At 43.4% G+C, this 25,607-nt stretch overlaps 2 protein-coding genes across 2 annotated transcripts in view; one reads left to right on the forward strand and one right to left on the reverse strand.

Annotated features, from left to right (window-relative positions):
• Window positions 1–813: 813 nt before the first annotated feature.
• STRIT1 (small transmembrane regulator of ion transport 1) lies at window positions 814–6,439 on the forward strand. The gene is made up of 3 exons (XM_040613626.1): window positions 814–1,024; window positions 5,804–5,903; window positions 5,993–6,439. The coding sequence occupies exons 1-2, from the start codon at window positions 1,012–1,014 to the stop codon at window positions 5,896–5,898; spliced, it is 108 nt and encodes a 35-aa protein (XP_040469560.1). The 5' UTR covers window positions 814–1,011; the 3' UTR covers window positions 5,899–5,903; window positions 5,993–6,439.
• A 17,352-nt stretch (window positions 6,440–23,791) lies between these two features.
• MME (membrane metalloendopeptidase) overlaps window positions 23,792–25,607 on the reverse strand; it is a 47,195-nt gene continuing 45,379 nt past the window's right edge. The window contains exon 23 of the mRNA XM_040613851.1: window positions 23,792–24,096. Within this exon, the coding sequence (XP_040469785.1) occupies window positions 23,997–24,096 (100 nt within the window). The 3' untranslated portion in view covers window positions 23,792–23,996. The remainder of the gene's footprint in view (window positions 24,097–25,607) is intronic.

Below are 25,607 nucleotides of genomic sequence, written 5' to 3' on the forward strand. Positions count from 1 at the left end.
CTGTTATATGGAATAGCTTTTGAACAGCGATTTGTGTCCTTTTCCATTTCAGAAACATGTAGAAAGAACCCCCATTTCGTTTAGGATCTAGGCACAGCTCTGAAATGAGATTATGCATAAGCTTGCTGAATGTTAAGAGAGAATGTCCTCCCATCCCTGGAAAAAAAGCATTTGCTCAGGGGCTTTTTGCTAACATGTGATGCACCTGTGTGTTCCTCCCAATGTTCTGTCCAGGACTTCATTTCTCTAATAAATGTTGAGTGGGTTTCTTATGCTTATTGATCAAAAGCTGTTGCCAGGATCACTCCAAGGGATCGTTATATGGGAGATCTCCTTTTCTGGGATACAAGCTAGTGCACAGTTTGTCCTTTGGCTCAGATCTGGCACTCATCTCCATGTTTTTTATCTTATGAATTAGAGACAGTTTGCAACAATGTATCCTATTTAAGACAAAATCATTCTCAGATTATTTTAGGAACGTTCCTCCCTTGAATTTTGTTAGCCGCTAGCCACAGGAGTACAAGATACCTGGTGGTGCTTAGCAAGTAACTAATAACTATAGAAATACATATAAACTATTACTGAATGGTACTTGGCTTGGTTTTTGATAGGAGAGGGATGAGAGCAGAGTGGGACACCAAGAATGAGCTGGATCCCTGTCATGCACTAAATATGTGGATGCACAAAAGTATTACATGAACTCTCATGTGGTACTTCACGGCTGTGAAGAGACCATGGAGCAGTTTTTGCCATTGTTTCTCTCCCTCTTCAAAAAATGACCCCTCTTTATTCACTTTTCTGTGCAGTTGCAGGAATAGGAAGTGGTAACCTTGAATCCCATAACTCCTGCCTTTTTAGACAATTGAATGCATATAGCCCAAAACTGGCATCAGTGAGCAAGGCAGCTGCAGCACATTCCAAATATTGCTCTATTTAAAGCATCCCAAGGCTCACAAGAACAACTGCAGGGGCAAACCTTAAAACTTGCCAATAAAACTAGCAGAGAGGGGAATGGCAGAACCAGGTAAGATGAATGGGTAAATGTGAATGTAAAAGTGTAGTCTTTAAACTCATAAATGTGAGTAATACAAAGTGAAAATACTCAGCTATTATATTCTTGTATGACACACTATTTTATTTTTCAGTAAGAAAGTGTAATCAGTTTAAAAGCTAATTCTAACAGCAATGAGTTTAAAGTAGCTTGGGTTCCTCCTGTATTTCTTTATCCTACCAGTTTTGTTTTCTGAATGTTTTCTTTTGTAGTTGTAATTTTGACTAATTTAATAGAACAGAACTGTGAAAAATGAGTTACTTTGACAGCATTTTAGATATATATTGTCTGTGCAGCTGAAATCTGAGTGTAATACTAGGTGAACATATAATAATCTAGATTTTAACCCGACAAAGCCCAAGTGGCAGAGCAAAATGAAATTTTAAAAATGGCCTTTTTGTTATAAGCACATTTCCACTTTCTCCAAGGAGAAAATGCATTTCATAAAAAAATCCATTTTATATTCATTGCAATTTTCTCTTTATTTAAGTGTAAGAGATTTTGATGGTGAATCATCCAGAAGTTTTAATGTGATGTTAGGTGTGTACACAGTTGTTCGGGTAGTACTTTTCTTTGTAAAAGTAACTTTTTATATACATCTTCATAGCTATATTGAAAGTCTTTATTATCACCCTTGTTTTGCACCATTACCACTGTTATCTAAGGATAGTGGAATTCTGCTGAACTCAGAACAGGTTACTGAATGTACCTGAATGTTTCCTAATTTTAGTTTTCATTGGTATCCACAGAAATTATACTGGTATTCTACCAGGAATTAGTACTTAACCATATTTCACATTAGTAGGATGTGTTTTGTTATGTGTGTGTAGGGTGGGGTATTTTGGATTTGGTTTTTTGTTGTTGGTTTTGGTTTGTGGGAGGTTTGTGGTTTTTTTTTTTTTTGGGGGGGGGGGATATAATAATAAAAAAAAAAAGTCATGTGGCCATAATCTCTCAGCACTAGCCCTTGGGCAGCAGTGGCGACTACCCAGACAACTGGGCTTGACTGCCTCCCACCCACGAGTGCCTGCGTGCCCTGCCTGGGGAGACACACGCCTCCCTGGAAACCTCAGGGAGCAGGTTAGAAATGGTTGGGCAACCTCACTGAAATGAGTAACTGCAGGGTTTGCATGTTTTTTAAATACGAAGCTGGCAAATGCCTTCAACACAAAAACCTGTCCATGTCAGTTCTGTGGTTAAATCAGATTTCAGAGCACCACAGCCTCTACGGGCAGCACACGAGAAACATGGAAAAACTAGTCTGTTAGGACTGGCAACTGGGAGACAGAATCACAGAACGGTTTGTGTCGGCAGGGCCCTTAAAGCCCAGCTAGCTCCAGCCCCCTGCCCCGGGCAGGGCCACCTCCCCCCAGCCCAGGTTGCCCAGAGCCCCGTCCAGCCTGGCCTTGAGCCCTGCCAGGGACGGGGCACCCACAGCTGCTCTGGGCAGCCTGGGCCAGCGCCTCCCACCCCCACAGCACGGAATTTCTTCCTAAGATCTCATCTAAACCTACCCTCTTTGAGTTTAAAGCCATTCCCCTTGTCCTGTCACTACATGCCCTTGTAAAAAGCCCCTCTGATAGTCCTCCGGGCATGCCCTCACATTCCCTCCTAGTCTGCTGCCCAGTCCATCCCAGTGATGGGTTAGCGCTTTGGTTGTGTGTGTGCACGTGTAGCCTGGATGAGATACGAAGAAAACCTGCATGAAATTCTGAGGCATTTTGGAGTAGGGAACATAAGTCTGTGAGTTTGAGCTTGACAGGCTCAGGCAGGGAAACGTTCCCCTTTTTTACCTGCCAAGCCTCTGCCTGTTTAAAGTAAACGGGAGTTTTTCCACATGGTATCTTGGGGTATCCTTGTCAGTGCAGTTGGGGCCAGACATTTCAGGGTGAAGGCAGCAGCTCAGTGAGACCAGAGGCATCATTTTGCTCATGGTAACTGGTAAGAGTTTTGGCTGACTACGGTCAGCGAAACCAAGCCAATGTACAGGGCTGGATAAAAGCTAAACCCTAGGAAAAAAGAAGATCGTGGTCAGGTTAAGTTTATCAGTATATTTAGGTTGTGTTTAGCTTGGAAACCTCTGCTGCTGTATCCTGTAGTTGAGGGATCCTTGACTTCACAGTGGTACTTGGGCATCCCATGCTGGGCAATTCCTGGGGCTTCTGACTTGCGGAAGCAGAAAGCTTGAGGGTCTGTTTATCATGTGCAGAGGAACCCTGCTGTAGCACAGCAAAAGTGCTGTGTGTTTGCTGCTCTGAGCAGCCTCCTTCTGTTTATTTTGAGATAAATTTATGTTTGAAGTAGAGAAAGATAACTACAATGGGGGAAAAAGAAAGTAATTTGTAGCTAGAATGACAGTTTACATACATAGATCACAGTGAGATTCCTTTATTTTTTCTCACTGCCATCCAGAATTGGCTTTTTTATTTCATCAGGCTCTGGCTTAAACCCTTGAAGCCAGGTCTGTTTAAAGCAATACTTCTGACTGCTCCTCAACAACCCACATTTCCCTTGGTATTTGCTTACACGTGCACTCATTTAAACAGCAATTATAATGAAACCTCACGTTTTAGGGTTTTAGCTGGTTACCTGCCGGTGTCAGTAAAGATTTCGTTCTTTCCAAAACACAGTTGCTTAGAAGGATTCTGCTCCCTTGCTGCTAGTCCCTCCACACCCCATCACCACCGCAGGCTGGGAAGCAGACAATGTGGATGTTCTCCGGCTGGTGGTGCCCACAGCCTTACTCCATGGCAAGGGTGATACTGCTTCTCAGGTTTAGGCTTGGGATAGTTTTCCCTTGGACCAAATATCAGGACCTTGGAATTTGTCACCTTCTGAGGCCTTACGAAGGGGTTACCTGCTTGGATGTCTCACTCTGCCAAGCCCTATAGCCTTGTGCATGTCTGGCACTTCACTGTCTCCCGCTCATGGCATAAAATACTGTCTTCCAAGCAGTTGCTTTACTAGAACTCAACTCTTGGGGTATCTTGTCCTTTGACATACAGGAGATCAGACCAAATGCTCTCATGGTCATTTCTGTTCTTAAACTGTGAAACACAAGTACTCCCAATGGTGCCCATGAAACTCTATCCCTTGGAGCCAGCTGCTTGCTGCCTCATGACAAATGCTGGGCACAGCATTCCTGCTGACCCTTCAGGACGTGCCTGCCTCTCTTACCTTACTGCATTTAAACTGGATCTCATATAACAACACACCATATTCAGTAGGCACAACAGCAACTCAACAGAGCTCTGTCAAAACTCTTCCATGTACTGTAGTAGGATCCAGCCCTTTATCTATAATAGAACCTTTAGAAAAAATGGCAAGTAAATAGAAATGATTCCCATCAGAAGTAGCTTTACCTTACAAAGTGTTAAAGGAATAACAGACTTTAAATGAAATGGGTGAGGGACTCCCCTGTGTCAAAAGGACACCCCAGCTTCAGTGCAGGGTTTTATCTTTTTGCTGTGCAATTGCTTATCTGCTTGATATTGTAATGGCAGCACATGCAGATTTTCTGTCTGTGTGTTCTCTCTTTCCCTCTAGGTAAATACACCATGTAATGTCATGGTGAGATGTGTTTCTGTTGTGCATAGCTTTACAAAAGCGATGTGGAAAACTTTAATTTATTAAGCATCCCTCCGAAGTCTGTCTGCTTGATCTAAACTGTGCAAGGTGTTGTGAATAGTTTTAAATTATTTATTAATCCCTTCAAAAACCTGGAAGTCTTTTAACTGCAGAAAGATGTGCTTTAAAACTCTGTAATATATTGGTAAGTAATATGATCTCAAAGGCTGATAAGCTACTTTCTGGCAAGGTTCTGCTATTTGCAGGAAACTGATAGAAGGGTCTTTGAAATTCTGATGCTGTACAGAAACGTATTTATATAGAGCTGTAGTTCTGCTTTCTGCATGCTCCTTGAAGACCCGTTGGCTGCATGGGACTCCAATCTCCATGTAATTTTTTAGCTTGTTCTATTAATAGTGGGCAATACAGGCAATATGTTGCATGTTTGTGCCTGGCCCAACTCGGCCAGGCAGGTGGTACATCCCACTGGAAACTCTATGTTATTTTCTTACTTGAAAGTGGGAAACACTCTTGCATTGGTTAATTACATCAACCTTAACTACTCCATATTGCTGCAGTGCCAGGATAGGAGAGGGCTAAGTCGGGCATGGTGTGCAGAAAGCATGGCCTGATGCACAGCTGCTGGCAAATGTCCCTCCAGGGTGTGGGAACTCATACAGCATCCCCTCATTGCAGTCCCAGGTGCATTGATCTTAAATAGGTGTGGTGTTAAATAATCACTGTATATTTGGTTTACTGTTGCCAACCTAACAAGGCTTCTAGAAGGTGTTGTACATGTCAGCAATTGAATCCTGAATCTGCCAGGACAGCTACTGTCAATAAAGTCCAGTACAGATGTTCTCCTGGTGACCTATGGGGAGCAAGGACAGAACCGTGCTTTCTGTCTCCCCATACCCTGCTTCTTTTGGAAGTGCTAAGCCTTGTACCTATCCGATTGCAGAGGCCACTGTGTGGAAATCTGTTTGGGCTTTTGCTATGTGTTCCCATTAGAAGGCCTGCCAAGATATGGTGACGTAGTGCTAAAAATAGCAATCATAGATAACATGGCCTAAGCTCACAGGTATCTTTTTGCTCCGATAATTGTGGTTTTGATGTGTTTAATTTAGTGAATTTGACATTAGCGTAATGTGGCCTTTCTGAAAAAGACCATCTTTTCTCTTTCAGCCCAAGTCCCACTTTCACATCTTGTTGTACCTATACTCCTTGCCGTTGGCTGGATAGTGGGATGTGCACTGATGGTTTACATTGTCTTCTCTTGATGGAAGTAAGTGACTCGTGCAGTATCACATACTATCCACGCTTTCTTTGGTTTGCACTGCCACCTTTTAAAACGTTATTTTCTTTGTCTTACAGGACAGAAGAATTTACAATGATGTTTATTAGAAGAATCTGGAAGCTAAATTGAAATTTCTATTGACTAAAATTTGTATAAAATGAGTTATTTATAATATCAACACTGTAAACATGGTGTATGCTTTTTATCCACAACAAAAGTTTTGTGTGCTAATTAGAGCATTAAGAAGAATCATCAAACCAATTTACCAGTTTTAAAATGGTTTGTAATTGACAGAGTAGTTTTTGGGAGTCCAGTGGTAGGTCCGATACCTGCCTGTTCTGCAGCCTGTTCTTCTGTTGTTGCCACCTTGAATTTAAGCAGTATTGGAAACAGTATTCCCCGAGTTAGTGATGCAATGGTGGGAAAAAAAGAGAGTTAAGCTCATTTGTGAGGTGTGCTGAGCTGGGGGAGAAGTATCTCAATGTATTTGGGAACATTTTAAAGTGAGTTAAGACTTTTTTTTTTTAAGTTTTGTAATTAAAAAAAACTATTGAATTTAAAAAATTGAGGTGGTACACTCTCCCTGTCCCAAGATCTGAAGTGTTAGTGTCTAAATTTTCTGAAACTACATTAACTTCCTATTTTAAAAAAGCAGTCAGTCATACAAGCACACTAATACATAAATCAAAATAAGTCCTTCAGAAAGGCAGACAGGAAAACATACCTGGAAGCAATGCATCCTAAAATATATGACTTACTTTCTAAATCCTAAAACTTTTGGGTTTTGTTCAATAGTATATAGAGAAGTATCAAGTTAACTGCCGGTCTCTTCTGTTTACATGATGTTCAGGGCCCAATTTTGTATTTTTCCACTGGCAACCAATCCAGTCCTTGTCAAATTAAATGCTGCTGGACTCAGCGGGCACTGAACTGAATCGAGACCATGTGGAATTCTAGCCCTGTTTTCTGGCATGCTGGCAGCCCTGCTCTGCTGGCACCAGCCAGACTGCAGTTCAAGGAGACTGGAGAACAAAGCTAGAATTAAGAATGAAACTAAATAACTAGTCTGGAAAAAATGCTCTGCAATAGGTGAAAATTCAATTTCTACACCTTGCAGGAACTGTTAAAAAGTGCAAGCACGGGACAGGGAACTGCTGGCTGGGTAGCGATTTTCAGAAAAAAGCCTGGGAATTGCCATGTATCACAACCTGAATTCAGGTCAGCAATGTCATAATGTTGGTGTGAAAAGCGAAACATTGTCCTGGGATGAATACCAGAAAAATGGCTGGAGAGATGCATGAAATTGTGCCCTGCTCTACCGGTGGCAGCATGTCCTCCCCAGCCTGCTTGCCTTGGGCACCACAGAAGCTGGCTGTGACCGATGGAACTCGGGGGAGAGCAGCAAGAGGGAACCGAGGTTTGTAACGTTTAACCAGGGAGAAAATGAGCATGCTGGAGTGGTTCAGCCGGAGCAGACTGAAGAAAATTTAAGTCTTAAATATATCAGACTTCTTGAAGGAGCAAGGGGAGCAATCGCTTCTTGGTGATACACAGGGCAAGAAGTAATGAAGAACAAGAAAGAAAGATTCAGGCTGTCCTTATGGCAAAGACACAGAAGTACTAGAAGAAATTTTTAGGCATAATAGTATTATTGTTGATCACTGGAGGCCTTTGAGAATGGGTGGATAAACATCTCTTGGGCATGCTGCAGGAGTACAGGTGACCCTGCCTTGGTGCCTGAGGGCAACTATTTGACATCTCTTCATGCACGAGTCTTCATGACTGTAAATACTGCTGTGAAATTCTGTGGGACTGTTTGCAGAGAAGAGACAGAACTGACTGACAGTAACAACAGGCAAGTACTACATCCAACATCAGGCTTTTTAGCATACAAGGGAAACGTTTTAATACTGGGTGCAGTGTTAGGAAAAGTCTGTATAACACAGAATAGGAGGTGAGCTGCAGATCACGCATGCGGCACGTCGGTAAAGCTGTGTGAAGAAAGGCAGCGGTGCTATTAGAGCAGTGAGACTGACCGTGAGGCTGATGTTCAATGAATGCGTGGCACGTCAGTCGTCTCCAGCATACTGTGGACTGTGTAGCAGAAAGGGCTGAGCCTTCTGTCACATATTTAATGCTTTAATTTCCTGTTTTCTTAAAACCTCCTAGATGTTTCCTGAGTCATTAAGAGGAGGAAGAGGCATGAGAGAACTGTTTCTTTAGTTTGATCCAAGGGGCAGGTCGGCCAATTCTCCCAGTTTCCCAGTTTTTTGTGCTCTATTATCAGCGTGCTCACATGCAGCTACAGAGGCAGTTCAGACTCACCTATCAAACTAGTGCAGAAGCCGAGAGGATCACAGACCTTTAGGTGAGACAGGTGGTACCACACAAGTGCTGGTAGGTATCGCATGACAAACCAAAATGTCGTATACTAAACTGTTTGCCTTACAGTCATCTGAAGATACTGTGGTGTTGCCTGAATCAGCCTTGGTACAGTATTCTTATGCCTTTCTTTAGAAGCTTGGCTTTAAGATGACATGTCGCTGAATATCAAACTTTTAAAATAGCTGCCACTGGCTAAGGAACTTCAAACTTTTTAGAAAGAGGCAAGAGTTAATTTCTCATGAGCCTTATTATGGGGAAAATTTCTTGGAATCTATTGTTATGAAATAGAAACTTGTATGTCCTTCAAAAAGAAAACATCAGACTTATTTAAGTTTGGGGAGGTCCGTTGTACAGCATAGTGTCTAGAATTGTGGCTCAGACTCCCTGTGGCTTTCTGATTATCCTGTACTAAGGGTTTTGCCTTTTGAAATTATAATTGGAGATAATTATATTCACCCACTAAATAATGTGCCTTGATACCTTCCAGTGACCTGGTCATTTAAATCAGAAATGATCCTCAGATAATCTGAGCCACTGCATTTTCACCAGCAGCTTTGAGCTTTTGAGCTCAAAGATTTTTATACTAAAAAGTTTTAGTTCTCGGAAGACTAAATCATTAATAATTCAATCCCCAGTTAAAGAGAACTGACTGGGGAATGCATGTCTTGAAGGTTCTAGCAAGATGTATGTGTAAGAGAATGTGAAAAAAATCTTAATGACCCTTGATGGGGGTTAGGTAGAGAAAGAAACTATTTTTTTGACTCCTGCTCATGCAATTTGTATAATTTTGAGACTGTGAGGAAGGCATGTCAATCAGATGTCCTGTCTCTATCTGTGGCCAGTTTCTATTGTCCTGTGAGAATGCAAACAAAAAAGAAATGTATTTGACTGTAATGCAACCGTGGACATCCCTTCGCAACTCCAGCAACTATTAGCAGAAGCACTGGAGCGTGATGTTCAATTCTGGGAATTGTCTTAACACCAAATTACTTCACCCTGTGAATGAACTGAGGGTAAAGGGGCAATCCTGTTTCACTGAATCTCCTGAAAGAGGGGATAAACCGTGTAGTCTCTTGGAGAGCTGGAGATTCCCAACCTCTGCAGCAGCTGCAGCTTCCATGTGAGGAACTCCAGCATCACCAACTGCCTTCTAGTCACTTCAGATGAGAACATCCATTCTAAGTCACTCTTACATGTAGACTGTGTAAGCTAAGAGACTAGTTTAAGCATATACTTCTAGCAGATACCTCGTTATCTTATTTTAAGGACCAGTGCCTCATTTTCTAAGGCTGAGACCATCCAGACTGAACCCTAGGCAACAGGGAGGCTCCTTGAAGATGGAGGTAGGTGCACATGTGGTTCAGTTCTCTGGTGTTTTTTAAAATCTCCCAGATTCTTCCTTTGACAAAGCAAGTAGGGAGTTTCTTACCCAGCACAACTTGTCACCTGTAAGGAGTTTGCGTTACGCCAGCAGCAGCTCTCTTAGCAGCTGCCTGGCAGCACCGCCTGGGCTCCGAGCTGCACGGCTGCAGCAAACCCACGGCCGGCACCGTGCGGGTGAGCGTGCCAGCTGCTCGCTCCCTGCCTGGCCGCAGCCACTGCCAGGACAAACAGGCACAGAGTGACTTCATAGTGGCCACATACAGATTTTCACACTTCAGTTTATTTACCAGGCACAGGTGAAAATAGTTCTGAAAGATCCAGTGGACCCAACTGGCTACTTTCAGGTGTTGTAACATTTCAAATCAAGTATTTAAAACTAAACTGTTACAGAGCTAAAATATAAATGTTACAGTATGGTTTTGCTTTACCTGAGTTTTAAGAGCTGAAAGATTTGATTTAGCAGAGCAAAACAAAATAACTTTCTAGGCTGGCTTCAATATTGTCAAGCAACTTGCTATATACAAAGGAAAGGAAGTTCCTGCCAGTTTTGCAGGGTAATAAAAAGAGGATTATTCCAAGAAAATAGGCATCCCACACGCTATTTAAAGAAGTCCACTGACCACTCTGCAAAGTGGCCTTTTGCAACCACCTTCAGGACAACACGCCTGGGTGTCTTTTCATAATGAAATCATGCAATGCACTGCTGAAGCTTCCCACGCTTGCAGGGGTGTATTGAGCAACAAAAGGTTTGGGGTTTTTTCTTCTTGAAAAATAAGTGCTTGGGTACTAAACTTTTTCTCTCAAATGGAGAAATGCTAGGATTTAGGAGAGGAAGAAAACATACATGTTCAGATTTCTTCCAGAATTCAGGTGCATTGCTATTAAAGCGTAGCAATAACTTCAGTTTCTCTGTTGCTATGCCAGTATGTAGAACACCTGCATTTTGATGTGGGAGAGGACTCTGGCTTCATTACAGTATAACGAGGTCTAAAGAGCTGCATCACATCACGCAAGACTCGTTCTTGGTTGGCAAAGTTGGCCTGCACATGCCTGGGGTGGGCGTGTTTTTCAAGCCCCCTTTTCATTTCTGTTGTTGCCTTTCAGATAGGATGATTATTTCAGATAGAAAGATTATTTTTACTGATTAACTTATTCTTCATCTGTTTGTTTACAAAAGCAAAGTGGGAACATTTGGGTTCCTATTGCTCCAGAGGTTGGTTGCTGAGTTTGCCCCACAGCCTCTGCTTGGCTTTCCCTGTTACCCACTGAACAGCTGTTTGGGTGAGTTGGTTAGGGATGAGTCTCTCCCTGCCCATCTGTCCTGGGATGCTGCACGAGGCTTCCTGGTAACCGTTCCAGTGTCTTGTTTATATTCTTTCAGTGCTTGTAATCCAATTTAAGGTTATTAGTGTACACAAGAGCATAGCTGCGTTTTCCTCCGCCGCGTGCAGAGCGGAGCCACTGCGGGAAAGCCTGCCTGTAGACTGGAGTTTATCTTAAGGAGACCCTTCCTGCTCCAGACCTAAACCAGAGACAGTGGCTCTAAAGATGCCTCTTACATCTCTTGTGTGATCTTGAGGTCACTTTAACCTGCTGCCCACCAGCTCCTTGCCCGGCTTGGCAGTTCCTTTCACACCTGGGGTGAGCCCTGGCCTCACTCCTCAGGAAAGGCAGCCCCCTTTCCCCAGCAGCGTCAGGGGGACGATGCTTTTCATCTTCCCTTGGGTACAAGTGGAAAGGGGAAGACAGGCTGCCAGCTCTGCCCCCCACGCTGACATGGCAGCCCCGGCCTGTCCCGCAGCGATCCCGGCAGGCGGCACAGCTCTGTGCCTGGGGGGCCGATGGCAGATGGCGGCGATGCTCACCCCCTCCTGCTGCTGGGGCTGCGGCATGGCCTGGGGCTGCCCTTCCTGCAAGCTGAGGCTTAGCCACCAGGGAGCCTTCTGGAAGCAGGAGGAGCTGAGGTACTGAGGGGCAGGGAACCTTCTGGAAGTGGGAAGAACTGAGGCGCTGAGGGGCAGGGAACCTTCTGGAAGGAGGAGGAGCTGAGGGGCAGGGGCAAGGAACCTTCTGGAAGCGGGAAGAACTGAGGCGCTGAGGGGCAGGGAACCTTCTGGAAGGAGGAGCTGAGGGGCAGGGAACCTTCTGGAAGCGGGAAGAACTGAGGCACTGAGGGGCAGGGAACCTTCTGGAAGGAGGAGGAGCTGAGGGGCAGGGGCAAGGAACCTTCTGGAAGCGGGAAGAACTGAGGCACTGAGGGGCAGGGAACCTTCTGGAAGGAGGAGCTGAGGGGCAGGGAACCTTCTGGAAGTGGGAAGAACTGAGGCGCTGAGGGGCAGGGAACCTTCTGGAAGGAGGAGGAGCTGAGGGGCAGGGGCAAGGAACCTTCTGGAAGCGGGAAGAACTGAGGCACTGAGGGGCAGGGAACTTTCTGGAAGGAGGAGGAGCTGAGGGGCAGGGGCAAGGAACCTTCTGGAAGCGGGAAGAACTGAGGCACTGAGGGGCAGGGAACCTTCTGGAAGGAGGAGCTGAGGGGCAGGGAACCTTCTGGAAGTGGGAAGAACTGAGGCGCTGAGGGGCAGGGAACCTTCTGGAAGGAGGAGGAGCTGAGGGGCAGGGGCAAGGAACCTTCTGGAAGCGGGAAGAACTGAGGCACTGAGGGGCAGGGAACCTTCTGGAAGGAGGAGGAGCAGGGCTGGGGAACCTTCTGGAAGGGGGAGGAGCTGAGGTGCTGAGGGGTGGGGTTGAGGAACCTTCTGGAAGGGGGAGGAGCTGAGGGGTAGGGCTGGGCCATGCCAGTAGCCCTGTGGCAGGCAGGAGGAAGGCTCTGTGGCACACTGGGGCTGAGGCGAAGGTCGCCATCTGCTTGTCCTCCATCCCTGGCAGCCCAGGTATTGCAGGAGAGGCCCAGGAGGCAGCTGCAGCTCCTCGCCCCGGGGTGGGACCCCCTGTTTTCCTCGCAGCCATCTCTGGGACATATTTCAGCAAGGCCTGGCGCAGGGCTCGGCCCCGAGCCCACCCCGGGCTCTGTTGCAAGGGCTCAGGCCGCCCGAAGCCTCGCTCTACGTTAACCTGCAGCCAAGATGGGGCCGCCTATGGACATAGCTGGTGAGTCTTTAACCCTGTCTGTGCCGCATGAAACTGAAATACTTCCAAGTACAACAGCAATGGTGTTTTTTCCTGTGTGTAGAAATCCAGGCATAACTCGGCTCCTGCCCAAGGTTGCAACCTGTTCCTGGCTCCCATGTGAGAGTGCAGCAGAGGCTCTGCAGCCATGCAGCTTTACTAGGATTAGTAGCACCTGATTAATTACATGTGCTTGCAAAAATGCTTTTTTTGTACAAAACTGAAGAGAATGTTGGTTCCTGTGTGAAAAATGAGCACTTGTTTTTCCTGTTCCATGAGAGGCTTTTTTCTGTTCAAACAAATACTCCATGTTATGTAGCAAGCTTGTGTTTTGTTTATTGCAGGTTTTGGTTACTGATGTTTAGGAAACTGACCCTGGGAAATTGGTGGCCTGTTTGGGTCAGTTATTTGTGGGACCTTCTTGTGCTTCACCAGCTGGAGGTGAATCCACCCTCACACTGCCCCCAGTCAAAGGGTCTGACCTCTGTAGGCAGCTGCGTGGGCATATCCTAGGCTGGGGGCTTCGCATCGCCAATAGCTTCAGCAGGTCAGACTTAACAGCAACCTCTCGCTTTTGACATTGACGCAGGATCTGGGTGCGGTGAGCAAGCTGCACTTAACCAGAGAGCAGGACAAAGGATCCCTTGGGGGATGAGACCTGTTCTTCATCTCCAGCCATCTCTCCAAAGTGCATACTCTCTTCCTGTTGTCTAGAAAGAGGGTCACAGTCTCAGGCATTCACAGAGAGGTCAGCTTGTACCTGTTTGCAGGCACGGCATGTTGATTAAAATATGTCAGTCTTTAATGATTTTACAGCAGCGGTGCACAAGGCCCTCCAGACTGCAGCCTCGTGAGCCTGGTGCGATGCAAGGAAGCGTAGTCTATCGGCCCATTCAGTGCCAGTGATTTGTGAGCTGAGGTGTAATGACAGGCTGCGGGGCAAATAAGGTTCACACCTGTGATGGCCTCTTCTGTCGCTGCTCATGAAGTTGTATGATTTAGTTGGTGATTTGAACCCCTTGCGTATCAAGATAGCTGTTGTTGTTGGATATATTAACTCTTAACAGAATTAAGAGTTATTCTGCCAAACTTACGTGCCTTAAGTTGAACTATTTAAAACTGATTTAACAGCTTATTGATTTTTATAATAAAATGGTAGCTACTAGTGCTTTGTGTAGGTATCTTATTCTGGGTGATGACGAAGGGAGAAAATCACTAGAGAAGCTCAGCACTTGGATGAGATCCCCTCCTGGAGAGCAACAGGTAAATTAGAATTAGGAACGTAGGGCTGACAAAGGCAGCTGGGTTTACCAGGTCCAGTCCGGAAAGCTGTCCTCAGCAAGGGCAGGAAGTGTTTCTTTTAAACAGGTGAAAACATTTTGATGAGTCTGTAGCCTTCTGTATTTGCATCTGGTTGAAGACGCACTGGATAACTGGTTTATTTGGGGAAGAGCTTGGGGGTTACTGGTGGTTTCCTCGCTGATGCAAGCTCTTCCATAAGAGCAGTTGTAAGTTATGTGTGGCTTTCTGCCATCTGTTTTGACCAGGTTGCCATATCTCATAATGGTGATTAATGACTTTACCTCACTTCATCGCCTCATAGCTGGACTACAGGCACGTAATTCATGTGGGCATGAAGCCCAGTCTGTAAGAAAGTCCCGCCTAATAGAGTGAGTCTCAACACCAGCAGGACAACTGACTTCTGCTCCTATGTTAGCTTTCATAAAATACTAGATTAGGTTGGCAGTGTCAGTCCTTACGTTCAAGGCTCTAACTGACACAACACCAGGATATCTAAACAATTCTGGGTGAAGAATGTAATTGACAGACAAACCTATTTTTGAAGCACTGTGTAACTGCCAGGAGGTGGCCTGTGCAGGAGGAGGGGGCTCTTTCTCAGGAGCTGGTTGAACTCTGGATTGAAATCTGACTTCTAAGGTCCAACAGAAACCATATCATACAACTCTCTGTGTCCACCTTACTTGCACCCTTGACCATGTCTTCTCCAACATGAATGTATATAGCAGTGCTTGTATATAACTAAATGAAAGTGGATGCTGTATTGCATATCTGATATTGTAGTGAGGAGAGCAACAGCAAGCGTATTCTTGTTTAGTATTCTGCTGGCATATCGTGGTTGACTTGGAATAGATGTGGGATGTTTGGTAGCAATCAAGTGGAAATAGATCAATCTTCTCAGATAACTGTAAAACTTCATCAATAAAATCCCCATATAAGGAAGGAAGCCTTAGAACAATAAAATGGTCTATTTAGTAGCCTGAAATGTGTAACCTCACAAAGGATTATTCCAAACTACTTTCTTGTTTTCTGTTGTTCCTGTCAGTGTAATAGCCAACTGCTACGTGAGGGTCTGCATGGACCGTGGAGAATGTACTGAATGGTACTGTTGTTCCCAGGAGATCAGTGTAAAACAGCAGCTGTGGATGGGAAGTCTGAACAGTGCCAGTATGAGAAATGTTGTCCTAAATGCATGATTGATAGATTCTGCTATGTTTGTAAGATTTTTGGATGGTACCTGTAAAGGCTCTAAGGGGGTTGCATTGTTTAGAACTCAGTGTGTGTACTTCTTTCCTGGATACAGGAAACGCCTCCCTCACCAGAGGTAATCATGTTTGGTGAGAAGTGTGCTAAAGTCATCACATAGGAGTCCCAGGCAACACAGCAGCCAGCTGAGCCTGCATGAGGGAATGAATATAATTTAATAAAAGAGGAGGTGAGTAGGACTTCAGGGCACAGATCCAGCCTTCTGTCCGTTACTGAGTCTGAGCTCATTAGGCCTCACTCCTATTAAACACTGATTTTATGAGGAATTTATTTTAGTCTTGGGTCAGCACCATCACTTCCTCCCATCTCTGGTTCTGGTGTCTCAATGTGTGATGTGACAAGAACAGCTTGAGTTAATGCAGAGCAAAGGCGATATCGAGACTTGTGGAATCTGAATAATTTGGGGAAAAATCTGCCTACTGTAAAAATTCAGTGTGTATATATATTATTATGATGATGATCATTATTACCACTTTCATTTGTTTTCTGAACTGACTGCTTTTTGTTCTGTGGAACATTGCTCCAACAGCGTAAAGTTGGTTGTATTATATGAAGTAATTCCAAATTTGGCTCTGCTCACTCACAGTGTGACTGACTCAATATGTGCATCTTTGATTCTTCTGGAAGAGAATTTGTTCCAGTGCCTCCTGATAAAATAATATTTGGACTTTTTTTTTTTTTTTAGGTTAGTGGGAGGATTTAATTTTCAGATAACTTTTGAGATACTTAATATTCATAGAAGGAGATTAAATTCAGAATTTATTTTAAAAATCTTTTAAAAAATACTTTTTTAAGATTATGTCTCTGTATGGTAGACACTCTAAGTTGTCTGTGTTCCTGTAGCAGTTATCTTAATTGCCTTTCTTACAAAGTCAGTAACACCCGTAATGTGACAGAGCAATAAAATGAACCACTGATTTTAGTGAAACACCAGTAATTAGCCATGTGCACTGAGCTCATGCGCATGTCTCTGTGAAATACAATTGCCTGTTTCTGTGTGGTTGTAAGGTAATAATGATCAATGTATGGAGGGGCTTCACTTGGAGCAAACATGTCCCAGAGCAGCTGGAAAGATTTTTGCCTCATCATGGAGTAAGAATTCCTTGGTGGTTTAGCTAAGAAAATGAATGTTGTACTTAGCAGTCTGTCAGCAGCTGGTCAAGTAAGAAAAGCACTGGGGCATATCCAAAGGAAAATTGCCAAATACTGTGATATATTACGGTAACATCAAAACTTTCCCTGTGTGGAGGTAAAAAGTAAGAAGTCCAGGAGAAAGGGGTAGGAAGGACAAGGAATTTGGACTCTGAATAGAAGGAGCTCCCGAGTGCTGGGCTTTTCCTGGGGGGGCAGCCTGGCAGTGCAAAGGTTGCTGTCGTGCTGGGAAGAGTGAAGCGTGTTCTCTGGGTCAGTAGCTGAAATAAGCAGTGGGGAAAAAAGTTAATCTCTGTTCCATGACAGTCTAGCCTTAGTTTCATTTCTGGACGTCTGTGTCTGCTAAATCTTTCACCCTATGTGCTGTGGGTTTTTTTGGTTACCTGCTTGCTTTCATCTGAATTTGCCGTGAGTGAAGGGTGATTTTTAAGATAAAGGACTAACATCAAGAAGCTCCATCCCAGTGAGAATTGAAACGACATTATGGTAGCCTTTGAATCAGGCTGTGCCCTCAAACTGTGAACTAGTTTAGGATGTGGCAGTGCTAGGGTCTGGAAGGAACAAGATACTTTACTGACCACAGTCACCCAGTAATGCCCTTTGAGGAAAGGAACTAAGGTACTAGGGATGGGCTCCAATGGCAGGTTGCTGCCTCTGTGCCTTGTTTTGCATTGGAAGGAAACCTTAGGGTGCAGGCAGGGGATGAAGTGAAGCGCACAGCCTGCTCTGAATGATCCAGGGGCAGGACGGAATGCCAGGCATCTCCAGCTTCAGCTCCCACACAGCCTGTAGGATGTGGGGTTGAATCACTTCAGTTTTCTTCTTAAATCTGCTGCCATTTTTCTTTGTGATTAACCACAACATTGGGGAAAATCCTTTCTTGGGCAATTACTGCTCATTAGCCACTTGGGTAAAAAGCTCTCCTCACAATGTTACAGAAGATGTGAGTCCATCATGGCTTCTGTGGGCACAGTATGTGCTGTATCATACTTGCATCTTGCTGTATTTGATTTTCCACTGGACGTTCTAAAAGATTGAGAAAACTCAGGTCCTTTCTGTTTTGGAGTTAATTTAAAGGTCCATGATACAATATCTAAAAATGATAGGTTCAAAAAGGGGGGGGGGGGGGGTGGGGGGGGAAGCAAATGTAGCATAGGTAGGAAAATAAGTAACACCTGGTTAAGAAATCATGGTTAGTCACTCATCCAGAAGAAAAAGTCCCCGAGGGTTGTTAGCAGCAGCATCTTCACTGTTGGAGCTTTTCTCCAGGCTTAGTCCAGACGCTGGTCGTGGCTGGAGGGTGGCCCAGCACCTCTCGGAGCACTGTCCTGGCTGCACAGCTCCTTGGAGATCTGCCCTGGGCCTTAGCGAGCGTCTGGCCCGAGCCCCGGGGCAGCAGCCGTGAAGCTGTCTGACTGTGCATCACAGCATCTCAGCAAGACTGAGATTATTTAGTGATGGTTGTGTATCGTGTGTGTTTGGTAGCTGTTTCATTAATACATTGTCAATTAATTGGCCGATGTCAGTGTTTATATGTTTTGTGTAGTCCCCAAAGTTTTGTCTGCCTGCTGCTATGGAAAGCCACGTTAAGTCATCTGAAACAATCAAAAGGCATCTGTAGAACTGTAGTGACTGACTTAGATTTTACAGAAGCTGACAATGATACTGTAAATTGTTTACAGTGTTTTGGGTTTTTTCTTTGGGTAAACTTGAGTGGATTTTTTTCCCAGAAGTATGAAAAAATGCAGCTGTTTGCCCATTGGATCCTGCTGTATTTCATTCTCACTCTTTATTAAACTTATTTTAGAGTTTAATTTAGTCCTATCTTGCACTGAAGTAGATCAGAGAAAGCTGATAAGTAACTATTTTCTCATACCTCTGTTTGGTTTTTTTCCTGTACATTTCATTGGTGTTGAGGATACTGTGATAGACCAAAAAGGTGAACTGATATTTCAGCCAAAATGAAAAAAATGTAAAATGTATCATGAGAAAGAGAGGGTGCTCCCTCCAGTTTTTCCCTTCACATTTTGATGCTCTCCACAGAACTTGAGAGCTTTTTAGAAGGGGGTGGGGGCAGGGGCAGGATTTGACAACTGCAGCCTGACCAAACTTTTGGGGAAAGGGACTGTGACGCTCTGTAGGTGACCTTTTCTAGCCCCCAGGCTGAGTGTAAGTCCTCCAGGGCTTGCAGCAGTCTTCATGCAAACAGATACTGGAAATGGCTCTGCAAAGCCACCATGCAAGGGAACAGAATTATTTTATATAATTCATTTAGATATTTTGTTTCATCCCTTTTTTCTCTGGTGGTTAGGAAATGAAAGTGATAGATGTAACCAATATTTGGGCAGTATTAACTGTTTCCACAAGGACTGTTTGTACCATACTACTTAGCTTTTGTTTGACTAGTGCTTGCTCGTGCATTTCTAACTGCAGATCAGGTGGCCAGTAATAGACAGATGGGAGCAGATGCTTCTGCTATATTATAAATTATAAGATGTTGGATTTAAGAGTAGACCTATGCAGCAGCAGGCTCCAAAACTGCTTTTTGCATCAAAGATGACAGTGCCAGAATTTGTATGAATGTATTTGAAGGAAAATACACATGAGGGAGAAGTTGGAGCTTAAATGGGCAGGAAATAAGGAAAAACACTGCAGATGGGGTATGTGCTTGTGTGGTTATTTGCAAGGAATTGATTTATCTGAGAGCGTATAGAGGGAAGGTGATTTAAGAAGCTGGAGAACAAAAACCAAGAATAAAACTTATCAATGGCAAGGGAATTAGAGGAATCTGATAAGGAGGGGAGAGCCCATGTTCATCTACAAATCAGTTTAAATTCTCATTAGGTATTAACATATTTTTCTTTCCTTTAGGTATGGAATACTCTTCCAGAAATCCCTTGGACTTCCATTGTGGCAATACTGATGGGGTTTTGCTCTTTTTCACTGTATTTGACTCTTTCTGGTTTTGAACATTAACAAACACACATTGATGCACACTTCATAAAGCACTAGTTAATTTTTTTCCTGCATATTGTCAAAAATTCTTCATATTTCTGGTGTTCATGCCAACTTGATTCTAAGCATCTTTTAAATAAAACAGAGACATGCTTTCTTAGGTAGTGTAGCCAAGGCAAGTAAAATCTACAGAAAATGGAAACACTTAAGCAACACAGTGTTTGTGTTAGTGATATCATGTTTACTGCTTTTATAACTTTTGGCAGTAAACCTGCCAATTTACTGAGTTCACAGGTGCCTCATGCCAAGCTCATGGGCATGCTAGAAAGGACCAGTGCATTTGCACCCCATGTGAACTCTCGTGAAGCTTAGGACTGAAGCAGTAAAATCTGAATGCTGCACAGTGACGTGTTCTGCATCCTTGTTTGTTGTTTTTGAGGCCTTTGGTAAATGCCTTCCATGGCATGTCTATTAATACTTCCCTGACATAATAATGCTCTGAGAAGGAGAATACTTGCAGGCACTAATTAGTTTGCAAGCTGTGATGAAAGATACATTCTGATTGTCACTGCTTGTTTAATGTCGAGTACCTCGCATCTGAATGACAAGTGCTTTTTCTTTTATGAAGACCTGAATTTCACTTTTGCATGAGCAAGGAAATTGTAATTGCTACTGGTTAAAGTCTGGTTTCTAAGATGTGTATTTTGCATTTTAGATTTCTGTTAAATACTATTACTAAATACTAATAATGCTGATGTGCCAAGTGACTTTTGGAGAACACTACATTGATGAGTGGTGGTGTATGAAGTGCCTAGGCCCAGGATTGATGTCACAAGACATTGAGATTCAGATCTGTGCTGCAGATGATTTCTTTGTTTTCTCTTTGTTCTGGAGTGTAATCTTTTCCTATTAGGGCTTATTTCAGTAGTTGCAGCTACCCACACAGTTCTGGTTGAGCTGCTGTAGCCAGGAGGCCAACCCTACATGTATTTCCCCACCTGCTCCAAAGGGGAATAAGGAAATGAGCAGGCTCGTTTGCACCTGCAGGCTTGAGCCTGTGGTGAGTGTAGTAGGACAGTTGTGGGAAGGAAGGAGGGGGCTTCTCAGGGGGATGTTAGCCTGGAGAAGACCAAGTGGGGAACTTCTATCTGCAAGTATCTTGAAGGTGAGTGTCCAGAGGATGGGTCCAGGCTCTTTTCAGTGGTGCCCAGTGACAGGACAAAGGGCAACGGGCACAAACTGCAGCACAGGAAGGTCCATCTGAATATGAGGAAAAACTGCTTTACCTGGAGGGTGGCAGAGCACTGGAGCAGGCTGCCCAGAGAGGCTGTGCAGTCTCTTTTGCCGGAGATATTCCCAATGCAGCCCTGTGCAGCCTGCTCTTGGAGAGCCTGCTGTGGCAGGAGACTGGGCTGGGTGATCTCCAGAGGTGCTTTCCAGCCCTGACCGTGCTGTGATTCTGCAAAGTGATACAAGTGCATGGGCATGTATGAATAGGACTTGTACAAACAGTTTGACCATTTAGGTTCCTATATTGACCAGGTCCTTTGTCTTTAAATCCTTCTCACTCACATCGAGTCCTGGGGTGCTTTTGTGTTGTTTTCTAGATGTCCATTCACTTCATTTCATGATTTCACACAATGAAAGGGAGATATTTCTGGCCCTTTGCATAGCCAACAATCCCTAGGGGAACTTTGCGATTTCTTTTGGTCAGAAGCATTATGTTTGGTTTATGTTACGCAAACTTCTTTCCAAGCTCTGTCTTATTGTTACAGATGGATTTGCTGTAGTGAAATAAAGGTGAGGGAGCAGTGATGAAACGGGGGTTCTGGGAGGGGAGTCTAAAAATTCGTGAGTGTAAAAGCTAGGTTTGATGACGTGTCTAAAGCCAGCTGTCAAATATGTATGTGTTCTGTCCTTAGAGGTATCTGTCGCTGCTCCAGCCAGAGCTTTGCTGGCTACTTTCTACAAGGGCAGCTTTATTTCTCACTGTGGCGGTGATAGAAATTACCATATCCTCAGTAATATATAGGAATTCACCTTTCCTGCTCCATCAGAAGGTAGTGTGAATCAAGACACAACTATTTTTGTGTGTAGGTGGGCCACTGAGAAGTGAAAAAACCTTCACTGTGTAGTGTGCCTAAAGGGAGGACACTATCTCCAACAATAAATATGCTCTTTGTAGTTTCTTGTCTAGCAGGTAAATGAAACACAAGGCGTATCAGAAAAGCTTGCCAATAGGCTACCAAACACGCTTTAGAAGTGACTGACCTGTATTGATTACTCAGTTTTTATGAGGGATATATTATCTACTTGCTAATTATTAATGATTTTATATTTATTATTACATTTAATGCTATTTATTCTGTATTTATTGATCCACTGGTTTATTTAGTTACCTTCTGAATTTCTTTTCTCTCCCTGATGACTGTTACCATGTCTAGCTGTGACGTGGGGATCCTGTCTCACAGTTCTATGGGCCTGAATTCGTAAAGGGTTGAGTTTCACTTGCATGCATCAGGGTAATGATAAAGAGTATAAAAAAATCTCTGACAAATACATGGAGAGGAGTGAAGCAAGGGGCCCAGCAGGGAGGTGAAAACCCGGTGACCTCGATCATTAGTTTTTTCTGGCGCTTTTCTCTAAATTTGACTGGTTTTCACACTTTGCTTCCTTTTGTGGCGAGGAGTGACTTACAGGCAAGGCAGCCACGAGCAGGCAGTGGTGTGGTCTCCTGGGCACGCTGTGCCTTCGGAGGGGTCTGTGGCTGCTTGTGGCCGCGTGCTCTGCCCAGCACACCACAAGCAAAGACCCTTCAGCTGCTGTTTGGAAACTGCAGGCCCAGGCACCAGAGTTCCAGCACCACAGGGGCTGGGCTGGATGCTACCCGGCACCTTTGCTGCTCCTCTTGCATTAAGCACGAGTCTTCCAGCTGGGAATTTGTGAAAAGGATTCTGTTTTCTGTTCTCTTTGTCATACTGTTGGGGAAAAGTCCTGGAAGAGGAAGTTGTCTGCAGGCAATTTTGGTGTGATTTCCTTAAGATACTAACTAACATTAACACCTGCTTTTAAACTAGAACAAAATGATTTGAATTCTCCTTTTGTCAGTTGTTACAGATGTTGAGGTGTGGCGCTCAGGGGCGAGTACAGAGATCATTTGCAGATAATATTTTTTCTACTTTGTATTTCCTCTAAAGAACACACATTGCATTTGGCTCATAATTTCAGTTTATTATCAAAATGTTTTTATCAGATGACAAACTTGGAAAGCTAAAAGGAACATAGGTTTTTAAATATACCTATTGTAGCAGTCATCTGAGGTATCTGGTACTTATTTTTGAAAATGTTTGCTTTGATATACAAAGCAGTAAGTTCCTTTGCAATCTGCATGAGGATGTTTAATACATATCATTGCAGATTTAAAGCCTTTTACCTTCTTAAAGCTCCTTCTGATTCTTGCAATCAGCTGTGCAGCTTTACTGATGTGAGGACTGACATAGATCAGAACGTGTACAAATTATGCGCAGGATCAGACCCTAAACTCTGAGAAAATCAGAAAACTTGAATATTAGTGTGCTCCCAGTGCAGAGCTCAGTTTTGTAGACTTTATCTTATTGCCTGATACCATGCTTAACTCAATTCCCCAGTTCTATGCAGCCACTGTTAAAATATATTACAATACTTCAAAAGTGTAGCTCAGATTTAAATATAAAAACTATGATTTATACATTACTAGAAACTTTAAAAAAGACCAACTTTAGAGAAAGCAAGAAAAAGCTTAGAAAACTGTGAAAGGGTCTTTGATCACAATCTTACAGATTATATGTTCAAAAATTAATAAATTACCTACAGTTTCAGTTTGGCTGGAAAGCAGTAAATAAACTGTTGTAAATAGTGACTTCAGGTAACACACATGGAATAATTAGTGAGAAGTTACTTAATTACAGCAGGTCTTTGGACTCCTCTTGTATAAATGGTTTCAAGTAAAAATGAAAACATTTGGTAGAACAGATTTATCATAACAGCTGAGGGTACAAAGTCTGACACCTAAGAAATAAACTGTTGTCTCATTATCATGTTATGATGTCTAAAACTGTGGGTCACTTAGCATTTCCTTCCTCCACTTGATCAGAAATATGCATTCGCCGCCCAGTGGGCAATAATGTGTTATGCTTTGACATTTAAAAATAAATCCAAAAAGCCATTGGGAAACAGGATTAATTACAAGGGATGTGTTACTGTACATCGTCAAATGATTTAGGTTCTACAGGGTTCAGTGACAGGAAAAGCAGCTGATCAGCTAGGGCAGCTCACTGCTGCACGGGCGTTCGTCCTTCATTGCATGTTTTGATGTGTGATCTTTTTGTTTGTATGTTTTTGCCTGTTTACTAAGAATTACAGTGACTACTCTGGCATATTCCCCTCAGTTTTCCTCCTTCCTCCCCTTCTCAAAATTACTTCAAAATTTCTCTCTTTTTCTGGAAAGCTTCTTGAGATGCAAGGTTTACAGCTCCATCACCAAACTTGGCACTTCTTAGCAGGATCCATGTAGTTTGTCTTGGTGCATGAAAAGGCTTCAGAGAACTCCGGAGAGTTTTGCAATGATCCTATGACCCTTTAAAACAAAACATCATCTTGACATTGTTGCTTGCTTTGTTCAAAACAAACAATTTGACTCATGTTTCTTAACTTCTTTTTTGCATCACTTCAAAATAGTGTGGGAAACACCTGTATTTCTGAACTCTGGCTATTGCTTCCACTTCACCTCCAGCAGTGGCTGTATTCTCTCTTCTGAGTTTCCATGGTCCCTGTCACACCCCCCTCCCCAGGATAAAGGACCTGTCCCTTCTTCCTTACTGGCTCTCACAATACTTCCATTTATTTCACTAGGGACAGGTTTATTGCTTGTTGTTAGTTTTCACTAAGAATTTTTTCAGCTATGTTTTGCTGACAGGTTTCTTGGTAAAGGGAAAACAAGGACCTGAAGTAGAGGGCTGTCATGTAACTTTTCAGTGAATATTCGTTTACACTTTTACACCAGTCAAATTTTAACTGAGATCACACTGCTTCTCTGGGCATTATCCACAAATGTTCCAGTGAATGAGTTTCCTGAAAAAAACACTCACACAAAGAACAGCTTTCAAGTGAATATGAGGACGTTCCAGCTAAACCAGCTTTTATATGGGTAATTGTGAACATCTGTGAATATATCTGCTAAGAGTTGCTCATTTCTTCAAGAACAGAAATACAGCATGCACGTACCTATGCAGGAAAACAATTTCAGCTTCAACTGTCAAATATAGATACTGATGCATGTTGATTGTGGGCCAGGAATTATTTGAAGAACTGTTTCTTTGAGTAATTTGTGATTATACTGTGAATAATCTCAGCCATTAGATTCAACAGACCCAGAAAGTGCCCACAGAAGTTGAGCTGAAGCTCAGCAGCTGACATCTGCAACAATTTGACTGTCTCTACAACATCAAAGAGTACTTTCTAACCAGTCTCAGGAGCCACCAGCCAAACAGGAGATAGCACAGAAAAATGATCACAAAGGAAGTCATGGATTTAAGTGATCTAGCAGTGCTTCATTTCTCTTAAGGACTAGAACTCCCAAAATGGGATTTTGTCAGATACAGAGCAAAAAGTATTTTGGGTGTAATAAAACTCTACTTACATTAGTTGTTAACAAACAGATAAAACAGCAGTGGGATAGGAATCCTGCTTCATTTACTAACACCTCCAGGACTTACAGAGATGTGGTCCATAAGCAGGGCTTGACCTGTATCTGTTACTGTACTTGCTGTGTTCTAATTTTGCATATTAACACTCAGATACAGACACTCCTTCGCCTGCCTTTGACAATCACCTGATCCAAGGCATCTTTCTGTTAACTTCTTATTTTTCTAGCAGGCAAAAGTTTCCACCTGTCTAGTACTCAAGAGTTGGTAGCCCATGAACTAAAATTGTACTACACAATTAATAGTTTTTATGGAGACCTGCCTGTCCTACCTATAAGGAGAAATAGCCTCTCGTCAGCGTAGCAGGTGTTAAAACAAACACTCTCCACCCCAAATAATAATAATTATAAAAACCCAAGGCACATTGGGGGACATTGTGACATTT

Source organism: Falco naumanni, chromosome 13 (genome assembly GCF_017639655.2).
Source record: "Falco naumanni isolate bFalNau1 chromosome 13, bFalNau1.pat, whole genome shotgun sequence".
Classification (NCBI taxonomy): Eukaryota; Metazoa; Chordata; class Aves; order Falconiformes; family Falconidae; genus Falco; species Falco naumanni.